Source organism: Esox lucius, chromosome 11 (genome assembly GCF_011004845.1).
Source record: "Esox lucius isolate fEsoLuc1 chromosome 11, fEsoLuc1.pri, whole genome shotgun sequence".
NCBI classification, from domain to species: Eukaryota; Metazoa; Chordata; class Actinopteri; order Esociformes; family Esocidae; genus Esox; species Esox lucius.
In genome coordinates this window covers 11444217-11470299 of record NC_047579.1, presented here as the reverse complement: position 1 = coordinate 11470299, position 26083 = coordinate 11444217, and the positions used below count along the sequence as shown (strand labels likewise).

Below are 26083 nucleotides of genomic sequence, written 5' to 3'. Positions count from 1 at the left end.
CCCGTCTGAGGTTTGCTAGAGAGCATTTGGATGCTCTCTAGCAAACCTGAAGAGAATGTCAGAAGAGAATGTCATATGGTCAGATGAAACCAAAATATAACTTTTTGGTAAAAACTCAACTTGTCGTGTTTGGAGGAGAAAGAATGCTGAGTTGCATCCAAAGAATGCCATACCTACTGTGAAGCATGGGGGTGGGAACATCATTGCTATGGGGCTGTTTTTCTGCAAAGGGACCAGGACGGTTGATCCGTGTAAAGGAAAGAATGAATGGGGCCATGTATCGTGAGATTTTGAGTTGAAACCTCATTCTATCAGCAAGGGCATTAAACATGAAACGTGGCTGGGTCTTTCAGAATGACAATAATCACAAACACACCACCCAGGCAACGAAGGAGTGGCTTCGAAAGAAGCATTTCAAGCTCCTGGAGTGGCCTAGCCAGTCACCAGATCTCAACCCCATAGAAAATCTTTGGAGGGAGTTGAAAGTCTGTGTGGCCCAGCGACAGCCCCAAAACATCACTGCTCTAGAGGAGATCTGCAAGGAGGAATGGGCCAAAATACCAGCAACAGTGTGTGTAAACCTTGTGAAGACTTACAGAAAACGTTTGACCTCTGTCATTGCCAATAAAGGGTATATAACAAAGTATTGAGATGAACTTTTGTTATTGACCAAATACTTATTTTCCACCATAATTTACCAATAAATTGATTAAAAACCTACAATGTGATTTTTATTTCTCATTTTGTCTCTCATAGTTGAATTGTACCTATGATGAAAATTACAGGCCTCTCTCATCTTTTTAAGTGGGAGAACTTGCACAGTTGGTGGCTGACTAAACACTTTTTTGCCCCACTGTATTCACAAAACGAATGGGTAAACACACTAGCAAGTAGAATAACATGTTAGAATTTGTAATTTTACCTGAACATTTTCATTCCATCGACAGTGAAATTAGGTTCAATCTGAAGCCAGTTTGTAGAATCCTGAACAATGGCAAGTATGTCAGTTACAGTGGATATAAAAAGTCTACACACCCCTGTAAAATGCCAGGTTCTTGTGATGTAAAAGAATGAGACAAAAATAAATCATGTCAGAAATGTCCCACCTTTAATGTGACCTATAACGTGAACAATTCAATTGAAAAACAAACTGAAATTTTGATGGGGAAAAATAAAAAACTCACAATAACCTGGTTGCATAAATGTGCACACCCTTAAACTAATACTTTGTTGAATCACATTTTGATTTTATTACAGCACTCAGTCTATTGGGGTAGGAGTCTATTAGCATGGCACATCTTGACGTGGATATATTTGCCCGCTCTTCTTTGCAAAAGTGAGGACATCTCCTGTGCACAGCCCTGTTCAGATCACCCCACAGATGTTCAAATGGATTCAGGTCTGGGCTCTGGCTGGGCCATTCCAAAACGTTAATCTTGTTCTGGTGAACAAGATGCTTTTGTGGATTTGGATGTGTGCTTTGAGTCGTTGTCGTGCTGAAAGGTGAACTTCCTTTTCATCTTCATCTTTCTAACGGACGCTTGAATGTTTTGTGCCAAAATTGCCTGGTATTTACAACTGTTCATAATTCCCTCCACCCTGACTAAGGCCCCGGTTCCAGCTGAAGAAAAACAGCCCCAAAGCATGATCCTGCCACCACCAGGCTTCACTGTGGCTATGGTGTTCTTTGGGTTATGTGCAGTGTTATTTTTGCGCAAAACATACCTTTTGGAATTATGGGCAAAAAGTTCAACTTATGCAACCAGGTTATTGAAAGGTTTTTATTTTTTATTTTCCCTCTTGAAGATTTTAGTTTGTTTTTCAATTGAATTGTTCACATTATAGGTCAACTTAAAAGTGGAAAAATTCTGACATGATTTATTTTTGTCTCATTCTTTTACATCGCAAAAACCTGGCATTTTAACAGGGGTGTGTAGAATTTTTATATCCACTGTATTCATTTGGGACTGGTTTACCAGTGTTATAAATTACATCTATAGACAGTTATACATACGGGACTGGTTTACCAGTGTTATAGATTACTTATATAGACAGTTATACATATGGAACTGGCTTACCAGTTTAATAGATTACTTCTATAGACAGTTATACATAAGGGACTGGTTTACCAGTGTTATAGGTTACTTCTATAGACAGTTATACATATGGAACTGGTTTACCAGTTTAACAGATTACATCTATAGACAGTTATACATAAGGGACTGGTTTACCAGTTTAACAGATTACATCTATAGACAGTTATACATAAGGGACTGGTTTACCAGTGTTATAGGTTACTTCTATAGACAGTTATACATAAGGGACTGGTTTACCAGTGTTATAGGTTACTTCTATAGACAGTTATACATATGGAACTGGTTTACCAGTGTTATAGGTTACTTCTATAGATAGTTATACATATGGAACTGGTTTACCAGTTTAACAGATTACATCTATAGACAATTATACATAAGGGACTGGTTTACCAGTGTTATAGGTTACTTCTATAGACAGTTATACATATGGAACTGGTTTACCAGTGTTATAGGTTACTTCTATAGACAGTTATACATATGGAACTGGTTTACCAGTGTTATAGGTTACTTCTATAGACAGTTATACATATGGAACTGGTTTACCAGTTTAACAGATTACATCTATAGACAGTTATACATAAGGGACTGGTTTACCAGTGTTATAGGTTACTTCTATAGACAGTTATACATATGGAACTGGTTTATCAGTGTTATAGGTTACTTCTATAGACAGTTATACATATGGAACTGGTTTACCAGTTTAACAGATTACATCTATAGACAGTTATACATATGGAACTGGTTTACCAGTGTTACACATTACATCTATAGACAGTTATACATATGGGACTGGTATACCAATGTTATAGATTAGTGAACTGCTTGTTGTTTTATATGTTGCCTTTTGCCTGTGTCCCTTGGAGGTTTACTAAGCATTGGGCTCCCGCAATTGGAACCATAATCAGCTGTCTGGATGCATTAATTACTGTCCTGCAGGTGTGATGAATAATAACAATTATAACTTACCTTAATATGATCACATTTCTTACAGATCTGAGTGTCACCTGCAGTACAAAATAAGATATGTTGAAACAAAAGAATTAGTAACAAGACTGTTTTGTCAAAAATGGTATTGCACATGAACTGTAAAGTCATTACCATAATCTGACATTACATTAAACAGGTGCACTGTTTCCTTGCTGGGACTCAAATGACACAAACGTCATAATTTTATTTAGATTTGAAAACAGTTAATACATTTCTGAGGTCCAGGCTTGGAACTGCACTCTCCACCATGTTCACTGCTGTTAGGAAATAAGAAGGATAGACCATGTTGAAACTACTTAGCGACCTTAGCATACATAGTCTTCATAAGCACACAGGCTTTATAAAGGGTGTCATAACAGATCGCTATGAAGGGTGCATTGCTAAATCTGACAGAATTATGTATGCTCACTTACATCAGTGTAGTTACAGACTGTAGGCATGTTGACATTAACAAATTATATGGCTGCTCTTCAATCCCTTTCTTATGTCATCAACATTAATACAAAAAAAGCTTAATTATTGACGTTTTGCTCCTCAGAATCAGGAGAAGACCTCACCTGGATATGTGTGGATCTTCCACGGGCACTTCACTTGTAGGTTCTGTAGCTGGAGCCTGGAGTGTAGAAATGAATGTATAATAATATAGTATCTGTCTCACAAGAAAGGAAACCGGAAAACTGGACTATTGAACCCATTAGTTAGATCTACTTACATTTCCCTCTGTCTGAGTGGAAGACTGAAAAGCATCAGTCAAATCACTATGATCTGTTTGACTTTCAGGAGACATGCTGAAAGGAAGAGGACATGGAAATGGATGGAGATTCAGAGCTTTATTGAGGCTCCTCTATGGCTCTTCTTATCCATTCAATCAATCACATGTATTTATAAAGCCCCTTTTACATCAGCAGTTGTCACAGAGTGCTTTTACAAAACACCCAGCCTGAAACGCCAAGGAGCAAGCAACAGCAGATTTGAAGCACAGTGGCTAGGAAAAACTCCCTAAGAGGGGCTGAATTTAGGAAGAAACCTAGAGAGGAACCATGCTTGGAGGGGCGACCAGGGGCACTGCTCTTCTAACTGTGCTGGGTGAACATTTTGAGTCCACATTTTAATAATTAATAAATCCATCTGGGCTGTGTCCAGAGTCAACATAGTGGCAGCTGAAATCGTCAGGTATCGTCTTGATCTGCAACACAACCAGGAGGACTTTGGACAAGGACAGGTACAAGTTTTTCGAGCCTGGTACTCCGAGGTGAGGGCCAAGACCTGAGGTGGGGGCCAAGACCTCATGTCCTCCTAAATTTAAGCAGAGCTGGAGACAAGGAAAATTATAAAGTGCTTTTTACAACAGCAGTTGTTACAAAGTGCTTTACAGAGACACCTGGCCTTAAACCCCAAGGAGCAAACAACAGTAGTGTTGAATTTCAGTGGCTAGGAAAAACTCCCTAAGAAGGTCGAATTTTAGGACCCAGGCTCAGAGGGGTGACCAGTCCTCTTCTGGCTGTGCCGGGTGAGATATTAAGAGTCCAATTGGAATAATAAATACATTTCTCTGGGCTAAATCCAGAGTATATTTGATTTTAGACTAGGTCAGAAGTATGACCAGGTGGACAAGGACAGGAACAGCAACGGTCCCCCCAAACCAGGTAATCCGCAGGTGTGGACCAGGACCTCATCTCCTTCTAAAATTTAAAACTGGAGGAGAGAAAAGTTAGTAGTACATCCCTCATGTCCCCCAGCACAATAATATAGCAGCGTAACACCTTGGAACTGAGACGGGGGGGTCCGGTGACACTGTGGCCCTACCCGGGGGAGGCCCCGGACAGGGCCCAACAGGCAGGAAATCAATCCAACCACATTGCCAGGCATCAACCAAAGGGACACCCACCAACCGCAACCCCCCTGAATGAGGGCCGAGTATTGCTAGCAGTGTACAGCCCAACTGCACAAGTGCGCAATAGAGAGTCAACAACAAGCCAGTGACTCTTCCCCCGAAGGGGGAATTAGTGATGGGACGCATAAAGCCGAGGCTTGCTCTAAAATGTCAACCCAGTTTGTTGGAAGCGAGAGTGCTGAGGCAATATCACATGATTGATAACGTTTGAAGCTTCAGACGTCACTCAACCATTTATTATGGATTTTAAACATAGACATCTTATATAAAGGTTAGACATCTCATGGCGCAGTCACTTCCGGCATCACCGGTGGCCATCTTGTCACAGGCAGGCTTCCTGGCGGGCTCTGTGGTACCTGATGTAAGGTGAGTGATCAGCACTAACACAAATACTCTTATCTCGCTGAAACCTTGATGGATTTACAAACAGTTTGGTTTCTTACAAACGTTATTAACGTGGCTATAATTCTGAATACTTGAAAATGTTGCAGCTTTTCTTTTCTAAAAACGTCTAAATCGTGCAGCATAGTTGGATCACGGCTACTTGCGCAAGTTATCAAGGCAGAAATCACAAACGAGCTGTTCGATTATAAAGGTTTTACTGACACCAATAACGATTTTATGACAACTAATCTTTTGTCAAAATTATAATATCTGTGGATGTGGTTGTAGTTATTTGCTGGCTAATAACAATAAGCTTTGAGTGAGACCTATGGCAGCTAAAGTTACAGTTTAGCTGCTGACCAGCAAAGTTGCACATGCTTTTCAATCCGTTTGGTTCCTGTGCTGCTTGAAGGACAGCAATTTGTCCTGACCTACAGGTTCAGCCAGGACCACTTGGAGCTTCTCTTCAACTCCATCAGAGTATCTGGTAGGGTTCATAATTTATATTTACCAGCCGCAACACTAAGTGAGTTGTATTGTTTTCAGTTTGTCAGTCCATATGTTTTTTTACTTTTGGTAACATGTGTTTTCTGCAGACGTACACCCTAACCCTAAGACATACACAATACCTGGAAGTGTCACAAACCATTTTGAGTATTTAGAAAAATGCCTGTGTTTGACTATTTGTTTGGAGAACTTATCATCACTGATACAGTCTGAATTGTATGATAATGTCATTCAACCTAATGTGGTCAGTTCAGAGATGCTTGTTATCCGGCATAAAGAAAAAACATGTAGTAATTAAAATTATTTTATAGTAATAGTAATTTTATTATAATAGTACAAAAGTGTATGTCTTGTTGCCATTCTGTAGCCTATTTATTGATTTAACATACATACCTTGTTTGTATATTCATTACACCTATCTGGTTCTGTTCAAGTATATTTTCAAATGGAAGTCCATGGTTTTAATGGTTCATGTGTATGCAGTGTCATAACTTTATCTCTGATGTTTTATAACAAACCAAACCGTTTGAAAATCGGTAGAAAAATTTACAAGTTATTTAAAAAGTACATGCACCATAAAACACAATGTTACGAGTGAGCGAGCGGCCTGTGGCAAGATGGCCGCCATGTGCGGACGTCGACCTCCATTAGCCAACAGCGCGGACAAGGTATCTAGCCTTTATATATGATGTCTATGATTTTAAATGCATGGCGCTTTCCAACCATGCTTCAAAACATATAAAACTTAATTTGTTTACAGCCTAATTATCAAGAACTAATGAAATTCACAAGGAGGTGAATGTCAACACGTTTCTGCTTCACATCATTCATTATCAATAACAAACTATTGTTAGAATTATGTTTTAAGTTTGATAGGAGCGTCAGCTGGCCGATAGCTGAACGTGAAGAGCTGTGGATGGATATGTAGTTGTTTTAGAAGGCTTCGTCTGAGTCCCAATTATCACTTTTTCATACATCTTGCTGATAACACTGGAAACAGTGTCTTTGTAATTTCAATGTCAGAAATATTTGTATGCCTGTTTTTAATATCATATCCAACGTTTCTCTGGTAGATAGGTATTATTCAACAAATGATCACCAGTTGATTAATGATATTTGAAGCTTTGTTTGATCCCATGTCTTTTTAGAAGTGGACTGTAGAAGTCAATCTACTGACAGGCACTGGGGCTTTGTAACCGTTGCGGTGTTGCGGGAGCAAGGAACCAGGTTGCAGGCAGAGTTAGTCAGTGTTGTTCTTTTTAACAACAAGAAACAAACAAACACTGAGCACAACAAAACGCACGAAAGCAAATGGCTGACTAAAGCAGCAAAACGACGGTACACAAAGCTCTAAAGAACCTTCCGTTTAACAGCAACACACGCCGGCAAACACAACAATAACAATGATCCACACTGGGGAGCAGAGGGGAAACATTTAAACACATACAAATTACTAGATTACCTGGTGTGCAAGTTGATTGAAGACATGTGACACAGAACAAGTCTGGGATGCATTCATATGTGTTGGGAACTAAAGTTGTATGGAACGGTGGCGCTGCTGCTCACCGTACCATGATAGGCTTTCCTCCATGCCGAGTTATTTACAAATGCTTCCCAAATCTTGCACATAAACATAGCTAAGCAGCCTATGTACATTTGGTATTTAAATGATAAATCTGACATTACTGTCACAGTGTTGAATCCAGTTTTAGTTTAGGTTTTATGTGTCAGAACACTTTTGAAATAATTAAATTTTTGAGGGAAAAAATAAAAAACACAATAACCTGGTTGCATAAGTGTGCACACCTTAAACTAATACTTTGTTGAAGCACCTTTTGATTTTATTACAGCACTCAGGCTTTTTGGGTATGAATCTATTAGCATGGCACATCTTGACGTGGCAATATTTGCCCTTCTTTGCAAAACCGCTCCAAATCTGTCAGATTGCGAGGACATCTCCTGTGCACAGCCCTCTTCAGATCACCCCACAGATGTTCAATTGGATTCAGGTCTGGGCTCTGGCTGGGCCATTCCTAAACTTTAATCTTGTTCTACTGAAGCCATGCTTTGTGGATTTAGATGTTTGCTTTGGATTGTTGTCATGCTGTAAGGTGAACTTCTTCATCTTCAGCTTTCTAACGGACGCCTGAATGTTTTGTGCCAAAATTGCCTGGTAATTTGCTCAATTGGTTCTCTTCATATCTTATTGACAGAACTTTTTCAGTTATGCTAAATGATTTTTCCTCCTCAGCTGCCCCTTTGTCATCCGGTGTGCCTCAGGGTTCCATTCTCGGTCCTTTTCTGTTCTCACTCTATATGCTGCCTCTTGGTCAACTCATCTCCAATCATAACATTCAATTCCATTTCTATGCAGACGACCTTCTATGCAGACTACCTTCCTGTGGTTCTGAACAATCGTTCTGCGCTGGACCCTCTCCATAACTCCATTCAGGACATCAAACTGTGGCTTTCTCAGAATTTCCTTCACTTGAATGAAGGTAAGACTGAATACATTCTGTTTAGCCCGGATTCACCCTGCAGTTCTCCTAGTTTTGGCCCTCTCACACCCCAGTTTGCACCCACTGTGCGTAACCTGGGTGTTATTTTTGACAAAAGTATGCAATTTGATAAACAGATTAGTGCGGTTGTTAAGGCAAGCTTTTACCAGCTAAGGCTTCTTAGTAAGGTCAAAACATTCTTGGCCCAAGCTGACCTTGAAAAAGCCATTCATGCCTTCATCAGCTCGAGGATTGACTACTGTAATGCCCTCTACACTGGACTTAATAAATCACTCCTCAATCGGCTTCAACTGGTACAAAATGCAGCAGCACGTCTCCTCTCAAACATCTCCAAACGCTCACACATCACCCCAGTCCTCTGCTCGCTCCATTGGCTTCCGGTGCGGTTTAGGGTGGAGTACAAGGTCCTGCTGTTTGCATTCAAGGCCATCAATGGACTGGCCCCGGCCTACCTCGCCGAATTAGTAACGGTCTACCAACCTGCTAGAGCTCTCCGCTCCTCTGAACACACCTCTCTGGTCGTTCCCGATCATTTGCAGTTCAGGGCCCAACTCTGTGGAACGCTTTAACACCATCCCTGCGTAACATTACCGTGTTCAGTGTTTTTAAATCGCAGTTGAAAACACATCTGTTCAGACAGGCTTTTAACACGTAATCTCTGACTCAACTGCTCATTTTATATATTTTGTGTATGTATGTGTATGTGTGTATGTGTGTGTATATGTGTATGCGGGTGTATGTGTATATATATGTATATATACATTTTCTTTATTTATCTTATATTTTTATATGTTTTAATATTTTTTATATTCTGTTGTCTACTGAAGCTTTTAATGGAAAGCGCCTTGTGCACCTTTTGGCTGTTGTAAGGCGCTTTACAAATAAAATTTGATTGATTGATTGGTATTTGGAACTGTTCATAATTCCCTCCACCCTGACTAAGGCCCCGGTTCCAGCTGAAGAAAAACAGCCCCAAAGCATGATGCTTTGTAAGAAAAGGCCCCCCTATCCCATAGCCTATTCATATGAAGAATACAGGAGATTGTTTTCACATAGAGCACACAGCCAAATCCCTGCAGTTCCTTTAATGTTGCATTAAGCCTCTTGGAAGCCTCCCTGACCAGTTTTCTTCTCGTCTTTTCATAAATTTTGGACGGACGTCCAGTTCTTGCTAATGTCTCTGTTGTGCCATATTTTCTACACTTGATGATGACTGTCTTCATTGTGTTCCATGGTATATCTAATGCTTTGGAAATTATTTTGTACCCTTCTCCTGACTGATATCTTTCAACAATGAGATCCCTCTGATGCTTTGGAAGCTCTCTGCAGACCAGAAGCTCTCTGCAGACCAACAGAGAAAATGTCAGGAAAATCCTACACCGACACTACCCAGTGACTTGGGCACTCTGTGACTTGTTATGGCACCAGATCACGTTTAGCTTTTTTAAGTGTAAACAATACTGTTTATTGTTTTTAAATAATTTGTTTTATTTTTTGTATCTTATGACACTCTTGTCATAATAATACAAAACATTAGAACGGCTGCATAGTTGAAAAATGCTGTCTGGAAAGGCAAGAAGAATGTAGGATATGAACCGGGCATTTTAATTTCCCTTCAGAAAAGCGCATGCCTACCCAATGCGCCACGAAGTCATGTTGGATACTGCATAAAAGGCGTTTATATAAACAGCAGGTGACACCACTGTGCAGTGAGTGTCAAAGCCTTGAGAACACTAAGATTTTGAGGCTTTCAAACAACAACAGAATGCCTTGGTTGCCCGTAACACTAGATTCAATAGAAAATAATACAAAGACAACATATCTTTGTATGTTGTCTTTGTATTAGGGACAAAGCTGAACACCAATATTGGATGGCCGTGATCTTCGGACCCTCAGGCGACACTGCATTAAAAACAGACAGGATTCTGTAGTGGACATCACTGCATGGGCTCAGGAACTAGGGCCAGATAATGGAATGGGGCCTGGGCCCAGGGGCCTCTGACAATTAGGGGCCTCAACTTACAAGGCACCCTGATGGCCAATAATGGTCAGAGGCCCCTGGGACAATATACTGTGAATGCGCAATGTAGATAGATAGACCCATAGACCCTTCAGCCCATCAAGTGCCCCCTGACTACCAGGGCTCCACCTCAACCCATACCAGGGCCCCTTGACTACATCTGAACCCATACCAGGGCCCTTTGGTTCCACCTCAACCCAAACCAAGGCCCCTGGGCTCCACCTCAACCCATACCAGAGCCCCTTGACTCCACCTCAACTCTTACCAGGGCCACTAACTACCAACCTGTGTTAGACATTTGATCTACTTGATATTATGTATGTAATAATATAGGGGTGTAACGATCCATCTACTACATCGATGTATCAATTTATATTCCTATGATCCAACTACATCGATCTGTGCTCAGCAAGTTGGCCTTCCGGACGACATATATCGATCTAACATCGTTTTAAAATGTAATCAATCGATTGTATCGATACTAGGAAATAACCCATTGGATTTAAGCACGTCAGACTTTATAGGAATGTTTTTTCTTAGCACTTTTAATGATAAAGGTGATAAACGTTACTCGATTCAGTCTGCCTATCCGTGACGTCATCGCCCCGGGCCAGCAGCAGTGCAAACACAACAAAACATAGCATGGCAGATGGCAGAGTAGAAGCCGACGAGCAAGAAATTATCAAGCCACCATTGCGGTCCAGTGTGTGGAAAGTGTTGGTTGCACTTCATTATTGATATTAATACTGTATTTGTATTATTTCTATGTGGAAAAACAACAGCAAAAGTAGCAGGTAAACCTACTGTTAATTCAACCTGAAGAAATGTTGGTTGCACTTTATTTTTGATATTAGTTCTGTATTTGTATTATTTCTATGTTGAAAAACAACAGCAAAAGTAGCAGGTAAACCTACTGTTAATTCAACCTGAAGAGATGTTGGTTGCACTATAATTTTGATAGTAATATTGTAGTATTTTTATGTTGAAAAACACAAGCACAGGTAGCAGGGAAACCTACTGTTGAAATGTTGGTTGCACTTACTGTACTTTTATTGAAAATGTATTGAATATTGAAAATGAGAGCAGAACATTTTAACTTCCTGTTAATTCAACCTAAAGTGTTGGTTGCACTTTATTCAAATAAAATGTGAATGCATTTTCTTTCATAAAGAAATAAGGAGCTTCTGGCCTAACACTTTGTTCACTTGAGATAAAAATGTACAATAAAATTTTTATAAAAATTCGGTTTAACTTAGCTTGCATTCGCTATAATGTAGCGAGTGGTATTCATGATGACTCAAGCTGTGAAGTGATTTTTTAAGCAATTTGTTTGCATATTCTGTAGACAGGATGACCATCTTTGATTAAGTTTCCCTCAGCACACTTGTAAAACCCAAAATGCGACTACACTTTGGTCTTTTTAGAAGGCTGAAAAATCTCCTGAGTGCTGTCACTGCCTTCTGCTATCTTTTCACACAAAACAAAACCCACGCCGCGTGCTGCGCCTGCATCAGACTGTCGCTAACATTGGTTGATGCTGGTGAGATTTTCAAACCGCAGTAATCAAACACGGTTTTAATTATAATTTTAATTTGAAACTGTAATACTAATCACTAGGAATTTAACCGTGGTTTATCGTGAAACCGGTAACCATTTCACCCCAAGTATGAGACATACTAATCTGGCATACTATATATGCTGCTCAATAAAATGAAAGGAATCATCTCAGTATAAAACCAAGTCAATTAAAATTCAGGGATATCAATCTGTCCAGTTAGGAAGTATAATTATGAATCAATGAATCCCCTGTTTTGGTGCAAATGAACGTGACAACAGGTGCACCGGAGAGACAACGGCAAGACAACCCCTAAAAAAGGAATGGTTTTGCAGGTGGTTGGCACAGACAATTACTCTCTCCTCATCATTCCTGACAGATTCTTGTTTTGTTTTGCATTTTTCCAGTGTCCTTGTCACTGGTAGTATGAGGCGGTACCTGCTGCCCATTCAGGTTGCAGGAAAGCTGGACAGGGCCGTATAAGGGCATCAACCCAGAATCAGGAATATTTTCTGCTGCTTTGTTTGAGGAGGAACAGGAGGAGCTTGGCCAGAGCCCTACAAAATGACCTCCAGTGGGCTACTGGTATACACGTTTCTGACCAAACTGTCAGAAACAGACTCCATGAGGGTGGCATGAGGGCCCGGCGTCTTCTAGTGGGACCTGTGCTCACAGCCCAGCACCGTGCAGCTTGATTGGCATTTGCCAAAGAACACCAGAATTGGCAGGTCCACCATTGGTGTCCCATTCTCACAAAGATGACAGCAGGTTTACACTGAGCACATTTGACAAATGTAAGAGTCTGTAGACACCGTGCTGAACGTTATGCTGCCTGCAACATCATCCAGCATGACCGGTTTGGCGGTGGGTCTGTGATGGTCTGGGGAGGCATATCCTTGGAGGGTCGCACAGACCTTCACATGCTAGCCAACGGTACCCTGACTGCTGTTAGGTACCAGGATGAAATCCTCAGAACCATCGTCAGCCCTGTGGTCCCTTCTGGTGCAGGACAATGCCAAGCCTCATGTGGCCAAAGTGTGTAGGCAGATCCTGGATGAAGAAGGTATTGATGCCATTGACTAGCCCTCACGTTCCCCAGACCTGAATTCAATTGAGAACCTCTGGGACGTTATGTATCAGTCCATCCGACGCCGCCAAGTAGCTCCACAGACTGTCCAGGAGCTCACTGATGCCCTGATCCAGGTCTGGAAGGAGATCCCCCAGGACACCATCCCATCAGGAGCATTCCCAGAAGTTGTCTGCATACAGGCACGTGGGGGCCATACACACTACTCAGTCACAATATGTTGGAACAACCTGTGATTTAAATTTTTTACTTTGATTTTAGGTGTGAGTTTGAATCCAGCCCTCAATCGGTAGGGGATTTTGGTTTTCATTGACTGTTGCTACGTCACTGACTTATTGTTACCACATAAACCGTGAGTCATGTTTTCTTTTCGATTATTCAAATAATCTCATATTAATGCATAGAATAATAAATTATCAAAATGATTTGTGTTCCCTTAATTCTTTTGAGCAGTGTAGTATGCAAGTAAGTGATTTGAGATTCAGACATAGTGCTTTTTATAGGAGTTTGTGCTACTTTTTTAATTCCCGGGTAAATTAAGTAAGGAAGGATAAGGTGGGGGGACAGCCCACCCTTTGGGTAAAACCTGTGTGACATAAGACAGCAGGGCAGCAACTTACCACACCCCTTTTAACTGTAATAAATTCTGTTCATGTTCTACCTGTTCATGTATCTACCTCAGAGATTATTCTGTAAGCTTTTGACGGATCTCTCTATTTGCAAATAATCTGTTAATTGTGTCAAGAGAATTTTGTCTCTGTACTAACTCCTAAAAGAGTTCCTATCGATGGAATTACCATTACAGAACAAATAGTCGAATTGTTGACATTTCGACAAGGATGGCATTTATCGACAAGTTAATCTGGAATTTGAAAGTTACAAAAAAAGGTATATTACCGATTGATTCACTTGGCGGCAGTAATGACGGGTTATTTCTTATAGACTAAACAAATCTGTCTAACAGCCAAGTACAGGAAATGATCACGGCTAGTGAAAACATACTGTCCATCCTGGAAACATCTGTCCTGGCTGAAACGGTTTTCTCTCCTGCTGGTTTGAAAGTCTACAGACAACGTAAGCCTTCTCGTCTACTCCCGGAGCAAGTGGACATGCAAATTATCCTAAGAATAAATTATCCTAATAATATGGACATATGGATTTTGTTTGGTTTTTGTTCAAACATTTTATATAATTAATTTATATTAAGCTTCCTTCCAAAGATATTTCTTTATTCAATGGAACACATCGGTAGGTTTGTTTGATTTAATGCAGACAGAAATGTAAATCTGTTAGTCTATATAAGTGTATTTTTAAGTGTATTCTTGTTTAGAAAGTATGGTTCTAAGGGACTGTATATATAAAAATAGCTGCCTAGATGGTCTAATACATTTTTTATTTTATTGTAATGGCTAGAAAACATTGACTCAAAGACGTTAGCTGTTTCAAGGAAATTCATACATATCTCTGCGCTAATTCATGGGAGAAAATGTGCGTTTTTTGACAATGTTTATAGTTCATTTGCAATTGCAATTAATGGAAAAGCTTAATTTGAAATAAATCACTTCTGTTATAAAATACTAACGGTTTGCCTGGTCTATGCATTAGGTTATTTGCTGCTGTTGTGGCATTTCTGAATCTGAATGTCTCCTGTGGAAAAGTATATCTAGACTAATTTTTTATACTAAAATGTTATTGAGGTTAACTACATGTTTAAATAAAACATTGGATTTATTGCATAACATAATACAATTTACATTAATTTTTTTCATCTAATCCCTTTCTTTTGGACATGAGGGAGTGGGGTGGACAATTTGATGACAAAAGCTGAGAAAATATCGATAGTGAAAATATTTGTCATGCACATCTCTAATCAAATTCTCTTTTATGACCTGTGGATGCTGAGATGCTCAACATCCACACAGAAGTTACAGGATAGTCAAAATTAATTAACTAAATTGGGACATATCTTATAAGCATGTTTTACCAAGCCGTTCTGATTCTAATCACACTGCTCACTCAATCAAAAAGTGTTTATCTGATACACGTGTGCTTGAGGGTAACACATTCCGCAGCATAACAATCATGACTGATATTACAGTCAGCCACTCTACCACAAGGAGTCACTAGAGTGCAACATGACAAGGCAGCCCTGTGTGACTTCCACCCATCCACCCTGGCAGAACTGAGACAAATTACTCTGTACTATGATGGATCCCTGGGCAGCATCAGTATGATGTAACCAGACAATTCATGAAGAAATGTAACAGATGGGAAGTTCAAGTCCCTATGAGACAACATGGTAGAATGAAGGGATGTCTTCAATAAGAAAGAGTGTAACTATAATACAGTGGGAATGAATGGTGGATCAGTGGACATCAGAGGGGTTGAATGAAGATTAGTTCTAATGTGTGATGCACTTGGAAATAACAGAAATGTATATTTATTATGTAAGAATGTGTTTAGGTTTGTCATGTTGGTCCTGATAGTTGTGGTGTGTTTCCTTCCAGGCCTGCTGGGATGTCTGACAGGGTTTGGTCTTTACCAGGGATGGAGGCTTGGACCTGCTGGCAGCTCAGAGCAGGTGGAGGTGGAAACACAGAAGATGTTTGTATTCCCCTTTTGTTTTGTTAACTCCTTTGTTGTCATGTTTATTGTTGTGTTGTCAGTTGAGTTGTTGTTTATGATTACTCACTTCAAAGTCTCCAGTCTACATTGTGGATCCTTTAGCAGAGCAGAGAGCTTCTCCACTCCCGTATCCTTCAGGTCATTGTTACTCAGATCCAGTTCTTTCAGGTGTGAGGGGTTTGACTTCAGAGCTGAGACCAGAGAAGCACAGCCTTCCTCAGTGATTCCACAACCTGACAGTCTGGAGAGAAAACATTAGACTAGTTAGAATACATTTAGAATAGCCTCAATAGAATACATCACTGAATTGTCAACTCTTCTTTTGTTAGATTCTGTCCACTTTTGATCCATGAACAAAATGAATGCAACCGGTAGTCAGGGGAGAACCCTTTTTATTCTGCATGAGTCCATGATGTTGATCTTCCATAGTTCTTACATGTTCTACAATAACTATAAAGTTAACAGTCTTTTATGCCAATAAACATACAGTGGGGAGAACAAGTATTTGATACACTGCCGATTTTGCAGGTTTTCCCACTTACAAAGCATGTAGAAGTCTGTAATATTTATCATAGGTACTCTTCAACTGTGAGTGACGGAATCTAAAACAAAAATCCAGAAAATCACATTGTATGATTTTTAAGTAATTAATTTGGATTTTATTGCATGACATAAGTATTTGATACATCAGAAAAGCAGAACTTCATATTTGGTACAGAAACCTTTGTTTGCAATTACAGAGATCATACGTTTCCTGTAGTTCTTGAACTGGTTTGCACACACTGCAGCAGGGATTTTGGCCCACTCGTCCATACAGACCTTCTCCAGATCCTTCAGGTTTCGGAGCTGTTGCTGGGCATTACAGACTTTTAGCTCCCTCCAAAGATTTTCTATTGGGTTCAGGTCTGGAGACTGGCTAGGCCACTCCAGGACCTTGAGATGCTTCTTACGGAGCCACTCCTTAGTTGCCCTGGCTGTGTGTTTCGGGTCGTTGTCATGCTGGAAGACCCAGCCACGACCCATCTTCAATGCTCTTACTGAGAGAAGGAGGTTGTTGGCCAAGATCTCACAATACATGGCCCCATCCATCCTCCCCTCAATACGGTGCGGTCGTCCTGTCCCTTTCCCAGAAAAGCATCCCCAAAGAATGATGTTTCCACCTCCATGCTTCACGGTTGGGATGGTGTTCTTGGGGTTGTACTCATCCTTCTTCTTCCTCCAAACACGGCGAGTGGAGTTTAGACCAAAAACCTCAATTTGTGTCTCATCAAACCACATGACCTTCTCCCATTCCTCCACTGGATCATCCAGATAGTCATTGGCAAACTTCAGACATGCCTGGACATGCACTGGCTTGAGCAGGGGGACCTTTCGTGCGCTGCAGTATTTTAATCCACGACAGCGTAATGTGTTACTAATGGTTTTCTTTGAGACTGTGGTCCCAGCTCTCTTCAGGTCATTGACCAGGTCCTGCCGTGTAGTTCTGGACTGATCCCTCACCTTCCTCATGATCACTGATGCCCCACGAGGTGAGATCTTGCATGGAGCCCCAGACCGAGTGAGATTGACAGTCATCTTGAACTTCATCCATTTTCTAATAACTGCCCCAACAGTTGTTGCCTTCTCACCAAGCTGCTTGCCTATTGTCCTGTATCCCAGCCTTGGCAGGTCTACAATTTTATCCCTGATGTCCTTACACAGCTCTCTGGTCTTGGACATTGTGGAGAGGTCTGATTTGATTGTGTGCAAATTAAAAAATCTGAATAATTATTTAAAAAATCATACACTGTGATTTTCTGGATTTTTGTTTATGATTCCGTCTCTCACGGTTGAAGTGTACCTATGATAAAAATGAAATACCTTTACATGCTTTGTAAGTAGGAAAACCTGCAAAATCGGCAGTGTATCAAATACTATTAAATATGTTCTCCCCACTGTAGTAGGCGGTCAATGATTGTAGCCAACCATTACACAGTGTTTTATTCTCCAATAAAAAAGGTTTATCCTACGCTTGTATGGTACCTTCCAACCTCCCCTATGGTCCATGGGTCTATTGATAGAATCTATGACAGTCATATGGACAGTTCCTGTGGACAGGGTGTGTGGGGGCTATCAGTAATGGCCACCACATCTTATCTATTGTCTGTTGTTAAGTGTTAGTCAGCACTTATGTATTGAGTTAAGTTTCTCATGCCCATATTTTATCAGTTTGAAAAGTTGATAAACCTGGAAAGGACTGCAACGATTATTAGACTAAGTCAATTTATTGTCAAGTAATGTCCCTGTGAGACAACATTGTAGAGTGAAGGGAAGTCTTCAAAAGGAAATAGTGGAATAACAATAATATAGTGGGAATGATTGTTGGATCAGAGGACATTGGAGGGGTGGAATGAACATTTGTTTGAACGTTTGAAACACTTTGACTAACTGTGTCATTATGTAGAATAAGTTTGTGTTTGTAATGGTGGTCCTGTTAGTTGTGGTGTGTTTCCTTCCAGGCCTGCTGGGATGTCTGACAGGGTTTGGTCTTTACCAGGGATGGAGGCTTGGACCTGCTGGCAGCTCAGAGCAGGTGGAGGTGGAAACACAACAGATGTTTGTATTCCCCTTTTGTTGTGTTGCCCCTCTGTTGTGTTGTTGTCATGTTCATTGTTCTGTTGTCAATTGTGTTACTCACCTCAGAGTCTCCAGTCTACATTGTGGGTCCTTCAGCAGAGCAGAGAGCTTCTCCACTCCCGTATCCTTCAGGTCATTGTTACTCAGATCCAGTTCATCAGGTGTGAGGGGTTTGACTTCAGAGCTGAGACCAGAGAAGCACAGCCTTCCTCTGTGATCAGACAGCTTGACAGCCTGTAGAGAGTTAAACATGATTTTCCAATCACATTGTTATTCTTTGGTGGTGAACATATATTTTCATAAGGTAGATAATAAACAGGGTTTAAGCTGGTTGAAATGTGTGAAAGACTCCTTTGGTTCTAAAAACCAACAGATATTATGCAGAATTACTCAAGTAATAACAGGACCAAAAAAATTAGAATTAACCAATGTCTGCTGGAATTTTTTAATTTGTTCTCTACCTGAACACGTTTCACAAGAGCACCACAAGAAGTGATTAGAATTCAGATAAGAGCTGAAGATATGTGTCCTGTGATAGTTCAGTGGCCAACACAGGGAATCGTTGTGCTCTCCAACCCCCCAGTAGTCATAGCACCTCCCATCCGTTCACAGCTGTACCCACTAATCACCTTGTGTCCTCTGTTTAGGTGTGGCTCTTGGTGATTGCTGGGGTTTGGTGAGATCCTGATACAGGAGGGAAGTGTGGGGACAGAAGAGCTGTGTCTGGTTATTTCATTTGCCAAACGAGGCCTTGTTGAATCGATGAGCTTCGCTAAAAGACTAATTTCTCGATGCCTCATCCAGACAGCGCTCACTGAGGGCACCTACTGGTTTAAATTAGCAGGTAAAATAATGATCACCGCAATGATGTTGCATTGGCTCAATGGAAGCTTCAGTCATCCATGTCAAGGACTCATGTCAGTCAGTCACATCACTGACAATGTGAAGTCAATATAGTTTATAGGCTATAACGACTGTATTGCCTAAAATGTCTTTTTTTTTTACAAAAGCCTGTTCACACTTAATTTGTGTATTCTTATTTTTTCCTAAATATTTGTTTTTATTTGCATGTGAAATATGTAAAAACTGAATGTAAAAGTGCATGTTTAATCAGTGAAGAAATATAGAGAGAGGACATTTGTGTGGGGTTTTACAACATGTTTTGAACTGTCAACTGAACATTTATAACTGGACAGTGAGGGAAGAACTGAGCGTTTGTAACGGAAATATCTTACATTTTTATTGAGGAACACATTCTTTTTCTAGATGGATCCATTCCAAAAATCTCAATATCTATTCAGTTATCAAACAACTTTCACCCACACTTGCAAATTAACAACATTTCACTTCCTTATACAGGTGCTGGTCATATAACTAGAATATCATCAAAAGGTAGATTTATTTCTGTAATTCCATTCAAAAAGTGAAACTTGTATAATGTATACTTTCATTCTACACAGACCGATATATTTCAAGTGTTTATTTATTTTAATTTTGAGGATTATAACTGACAACTAATGAAAACCCCAAATTCAGTATCTCCAAAATTTCGAATATTAATTAAGACCAATACAAAAAAAGGATTTTTAGAAATGTTGGCCAACTGAAAAGTATGAACATGAAAAGTATGAGCATGTACAGCACTCAATACTTAGTTGGGGCTCCTTTTGCCTGAATTACTGCAGCAATGCGGCGTGGCATGGAGTCGATCAGTCTGTGGCACTGCTCAGGTGTTATGAGAGCCCAGGTTGCTCTGATAGTGTCCTTAAGCTCTTCTGCATTGTTGGGTGTGGCGTATTGCATCTTTCTCTTCACTATACCCCATTGATATTCTATAGGGTTAAGGTCAGGCCAGTTTGCTGGCCAATTAAGAAGAGGGATACCGTGGTCCTTAAACCAGGTACTGGTAGCTTTGGCACTGTGTGCAGGTGCCAAGTCCTGTTGGAAAATGAAATCTGCATCTCCATAAAGTTGGTCAGCAGCAGGAAGCATGAAGTGCTCTAAAACTTCCTGGTAGACGGCTGCGTTGACCTTGGACCTCAGAAAACATTGGGGACCAACACCAGCAGATGACAGGGTGCGGTTATCCCTATTGCTTGTACACTTTTTTCTACCACATATTTTCCTTCCCTTCGCTTCTCTATTAATGTGCTTGGACACAGAGCTCTGTGAACAGCCAGCCTTTTTAGCAATTACCTTTTGTGTCTTGCCCTCCTTGTGCAAGGTGTCAATGGTTGTCTTTTGGACAGCTGTCAAGTCAGCAGTCTTCCCCATGATTGTGTAGCCAACAGAACTAGACTGAGAGACCATTTAAAGGCCTTTGCAGGTGTTTTGAGTTAATTAGCTGTGGCACCAGGTGTCTTCACTATTGAACCTTTTCACATTATTCTAATTTACTGAGATACTGAATTTGGGGGTTTCATTAGTTGTCAGTTATAATCATCAAAATTAAAAGAAATAAACACTTGAAATATATCAGTCTGTGAGGAATGAATGTATACATTATACAAGTTTCACTTTTTGAATGGAATTACTGATATAAATCAATTCTTTGGTGATATTCTCATTATATAACCAGCACCTGTACACTCAAACTGGAATCTGGACACCAAAAGCGAGTACATTAGCTTGTACAGCACAGAAACAAAGCCTCATACATCATCTGAAGGGCATTTTCTTTTATCTGAAACGGGTACTGCTGCTTTGTCAAGACTTGTCTCGCTAGAAAATCTGAAGGTGCGTACCATCACTACCTTATGGTACAGGAAACTCCAGAAAAGCACCTTGTTATATTTGCAGTTCTGTTTCTTTTTCGTCTACAGACAGTGTGCTGGAAACTGCATAAAGATGCTTGTAACTGAGTGATGAGAGAAAAGATAAGAGACAGTATTGGAAATACACAGAAAAATCCCCTGAAATGGTCTCTGGTCTGAACATGTATTGCCACCCACACCTTTGTATAGTGATAGGAAGCCAAACCGTCACATATATGAGAGGAGTTAAATGATAAATCTTTAGGCCTCCAGGCTGATGGAAAACATGGGCTGAGCCAGTGTTGTTGTGATGCTTGAAGAAGTGGATATACATTTACCAAATAACATTGTCTATTGGTTCAGGGCATTATCCTAGTCAATTGGTGTTACATTGTCAGTTCACCTGTCATTCTGACTGACATTTCCATCTCTGTCTATGAAACCCCTCCACTGTGTGGTGCACATTTTCAGCTACTTATATTTTGGAAGGTCTGAGTGTCTCCCGATCACTTTGCAAGCAGCGGGATTAAAAGGACTTATTGATACAGCACATACTGTAGCTCCACTAAACTACTTTGATACATATCAGTGGTCATTAAAGCAAGTGAGAGTCTGGACAATGTCTACTGAAATAAAGGGGATATACTGTGTATAACTGCAACACCCCACTGCACCACTGGGCTACTAAATGAATAAGGATTACATGTGAACCCCCTTATTCCTTCCTACCTGAAACACTCACAACAACCTCAGTATGATAATATGTTTGGCCTTCCAAATATCTTAACTACACTGCTCAAAAAAGTAAGGGAACACTTAAATTACACATCGGGAATCAATGAAGGAAATATATTAAAGATCTAAATCTTTACTGTACATTCTGTATTTCGTTAGGGTTGGGGGTTGTCTTGCTGGTGCCTCTCCAGTGCACATGTTGTCACTTTCATTTGCACCAGAACAGGTGACATTGATTCTCAACGCCCATATGCTTCCTAACTGGACTTGGTGTTGTACTGTGATGATTACGTGTTCCCTTTATTCAGTGTATTGGGCAACACTGTTTCTATTACGTTTCTTGGGACAAAGCTTCCGGCCCCAGTCAATGGGCCAATTCACAACATCTACAGCTCCGGAAAAAATAACTAGACCGCTGCACCTTTTTCTTTCCTTTCCAAAAAGTTGAAAAGGAAAGTTTTGAGTGAGGAACAGAAGCCTTCAATTTGCAGTGGTCTCTTTATTTTAACCCTTCTGTTCCTTACTCAAAACCTTCCTTTTCGACATTTTTGGAAAGGAAAGAAAATGCTGCAGTGGTCTCTTCATTTTTTCCGGAGCTGTATTAAATATCTACAACACTGGACGTACCACTAGAACGATTTAGACTAGCCTCTTATCTCTTTGCCATAGACCCCAGGCTACTGGTATCATTCAAGAGTAGTATTTTTAATAGATAACAAAAGGTTAAAAGGTTAGATTTACACAGGCAGCCCATGAATTATCTAATACTTTTGACAAAACACATGAGTTGTTTTGCGAATAGTTTAGCAAAAGATCAGAATGAGTGTAAGAGCAGAGTAGCCTGGCATTTGAAGTAGCTAGTCACTGTAAAGCCCCGCCCCCAGGAAGTAGGGCTCCACCACCTGACAACCACCAATTTATCCACTGACAATAAGTACAGGATTTGATATGGTATTGTTAAAAATAAAAATATGGTTTGGGGAGATTAAATAATTACTACAAACTTGAGCCCTGAACCAGACTTGGCTCCATACCCAGTCAGTAAAAAGTAAAATGGTAAGGTCACACATTTAGACTTTATTGACTTTTGCAAACATAGTGGATCTGGGCATCAGTTATGATTAATTGACTAACTACAGTAATACTGACCTCAGAGTCTCCAGTTGACAGTGTGGATGCCCCAGTCCAGCAGAGAGCATCTTCACTCCTGAATCCATCAGTTCATTGTCACTCAGATCCACCACTGTCAGGTGGGAGGGGTTTGACCTGAGAGCTGATGATATCACTTCACACACTTCTGCTGTGAGTTTACAGCCAGCGAGTTTGTCAATAAAGAGCAAATGCCAAGTATTTTATTAATGTTACTATTCATGTCACTCTATTAATGCTACTGTGTTTTCCTGCATACACCATCATTTGTACACCATGAATACATGGTTTAATCATGTATTTTTAATCTCAAATTAATCAATTTGGGGTATAGTACAGTATAGATTTGTTGTGAGTGATATTTACAGTAATACTTACAGAGCCTTTCTGCATCCTCTGACAGCTGGGATCAGTCTCCTACGACCCTCCTGTGATGTCTTGTACTTCTTCAAATCAAACTCATCCATAACTTGCTCTGATATCTGCAGCATGAAGGCCAGGGCTGAACACTGAGCAAGTGTGAGACCTCCTGTACTGAATGGTCTTTCATCTCTATCAGACAGTGGAAGAGATTGATGCACCTCTCAGGGGAGATGTTCTTCTTCTGCATCACCTTTAGGGATCTGACGATTTTCTGGACGCTCTCTGGACTGCTTTCTGTCTGTGTTACCAGACCTCGTAGGAGTTTCTGATTAGACTCCAATGAGAGGCCATGAAGGAAACGAACAAAAAGATCCAGGTGTCCATTCTTGCTCTTCAAGGCTTTATCCACGGTACTCTTCAGCAGCTCATGTAAGGTTAGATTTTCAGATGAAGTTTTAGTCTTTCTCTTAAGGAAGGGTTTCAGTGCATCCATGTTCTGGGTTGTGAAACAATGGTACATGTAGACAGCTGAGAGGAACTCCTGAATGCTCAGATGCACAAAGCAGTACACCACTCTCTGAAATAACACTGACTCTTCTTTGAAGATTTCTGTGCACATTCCTGAGTACACTGATGCCTCTCGAACATCGATGCCACACTCTTTCAGGTCTTCTTCATAGAACATGAGATTGCCCTTCTCCAGATGTTCAAACGCCAGCTTCCCCAGCTTGAGAAGAACATCCTTATCTGACTCCATCAGCTCCGCTTCCATCTCATCTCTTTCATGATACTTCTGGTTCTTGTGGCTGGTCTGAATTAACAGGAAGTGTGTGAACATCTCAGTCAGAGTCTTGGGCATCTCTCCTCTCTTATCTGTAGTCAACATGTGCTCAAGGACTACAGCCAAAATCCAACAGAAGACTGGTATGTGACACATGATGTGGAGGCTCCTTGATGTCTTTATGTGTGAGATGATTCTGCTGGCCAGGTCCTCATCACTGAATCTCTTCCTGAAGTACTCCTCTTTCTGTGGGTCATTGAACCCTCTCACCTCTGTCACCAGGTCAACACACCCTGAAGGGATCTGATTGGCTGCTGCAGGTCTGGTAGTTATCCAGAGGAGAGCAGAATGAAGCAGATTTCCCTTGATGAGGTTTGTCATCAGAACATCTACAGATGATATCTGTGTTACATCAGATATGGCTTTGTTACAGTGAAAATCCAATGGAAGTCTGCTTTCATCCAGACCATCAAAGATAAACATTGATTTACAGGCAACAAGTTTCTTCATGCTGTGTTTGTCTAGATCTGTGTTGAAGTCATTCAGAAGTCTGAGCAAACTGTACTGTTGATCTCTGATCAAGTTTAGCTCCCTGAAAGGAAGCACAAATATAACATCCACATCTCGGTTTTCCTTGCCCTCAGCCCAGTCTACGATGAATTTCTGCACAGAGACAGTTTTTCCGATACCAGCGATGCCCTTTGTAAGCACAGTCCTGATGGGTTTCTCTTGGCCAGGTAAGGGTTTGAAGATGTCATTGCAGTGGATTGCTGTGTCGTGTGAGGTTGGCATTCTGGATGCTGTCTCTAGCTGCCACACCTCATGTTCATTGTTAACCCGCCCACTTTCTCCCTCTGTGATGTAGAGCTCTGTGTAAATACTGTTGAGGGGAGTCCGATTGCCCGTGTTTATGTTACCCTCTGTCACACATTCATACTTTCTTTTCAGTCTGGCTTTATAATTCTCTAAAACTCTATGCAGGCTGTCATCCACTGTAAGAGAATAATAGAAAAAACTGTGTTTCAGACACAATGGTTTACAAAATGTATACATATTAACTAATGCATGTAGTTCCCTACATTAAAACCATGTTGAAATAGTTAAGTACAAACACGTGTGAAAATAGTCTTACTGTTTTCAGAGCCTCTGTCATCCTCACTGGGTTCACTCAGCTGCTGTAGTACAGGTCTTGTTCTGGATCTCTTTCTACACTGAGGACAGACATATTCTCCTGACGAAGCAGGCTGCTCCCAGTATCTGGTGATACACTGTCTGCAGAACCAGTGTCCACAGTTAATAGAGACTGGATCCCTCAGAACCAGCTCACACACTGAACACCTGGACTGATCCTCTGTCAGAGTTGACTGTCCACTATAGAGAATAAAGACACAGATCAATAGAGAGAGTTAATTACACCTGGACTGATCCTGTCAGAGTTGACCATCCACTGTAGAGGATAAAGTATTATCTAGTACAAATGTTGCATGATTGCACTGTATAATCTAATTTGTCATGAAGCTGAACATACCTTTCATCAACAAACTGAATAGGTTCATTAAACAACCAGTCAGTCTTCTTGGACACACAGCTGGGTACAGGTGAGGCTGGCTTCTCCAACAGGATTGGGCTTCAAAACAACAGGGACAAACGTAACTTAATTTATTCACTCTTAACTGTCATTCTTTAAGAGTAACTGCATCTGCCTGATTTGGCTATGTAGTGTAGAGCTGGTTCAATAAGACATTATTTTCATGGTGGCCCATATCAAGTCTGGCAAAAATGTTTTAAAAAAAATATTCTCAAGTGTTGCAAAAAAAACGTGCGTCACTAGTGGAACCTGGGAGATATCCAGCTAGCTGCAAAAATTATTGGCCACAAAAGTAGAATTAGCATTTTTCCTTTAAATTAAAAGTCAACCATTGGAAAACACACAGACAAATATAAACAGTATAATTGTGCATTAGTACTGAGTGAACAAATTACAGTTGTATTCTATTATCCATTTTCTGACT

At 40.5% G+C, this 26083-nt stretch overlaps 1 protein-coding gene across 1 annotated transcript in view; it reads right to left on the bottom strand.

The window, feature by feature from the left end:
- Nucleotides 1-24863, bottom strand: part of LOC114840302 (NLR family CARD domain-containing protein 3-like) — a gene marked incomplete at its 3' end in the record, with an annotated part of 71062 nt that extends 46199 nt beyond the window's left edge. The window contains 6 exon segments of the mRNA XM_034294916.1: nucleotides 15742-15915; nucleotides 18352-18448; nucleotides 18451-18524; nucleotides 22928-23101; nucleotides 23306-23438; nucleotides 23441-24863. Of these exon segments, the coding sequence (XP_034150807.1) occupies nucleotides 15742-15915; nucleotides 18352-18448; nucleotides 18451-18524; nucleotides 22928-23101; nucleotides 23306-23438; nucleotides 23441-24863 (2075 nt within the window).
- Between the last annotated feature and the right edge of the window lie 1220 nt (nucleotides 24864-26083).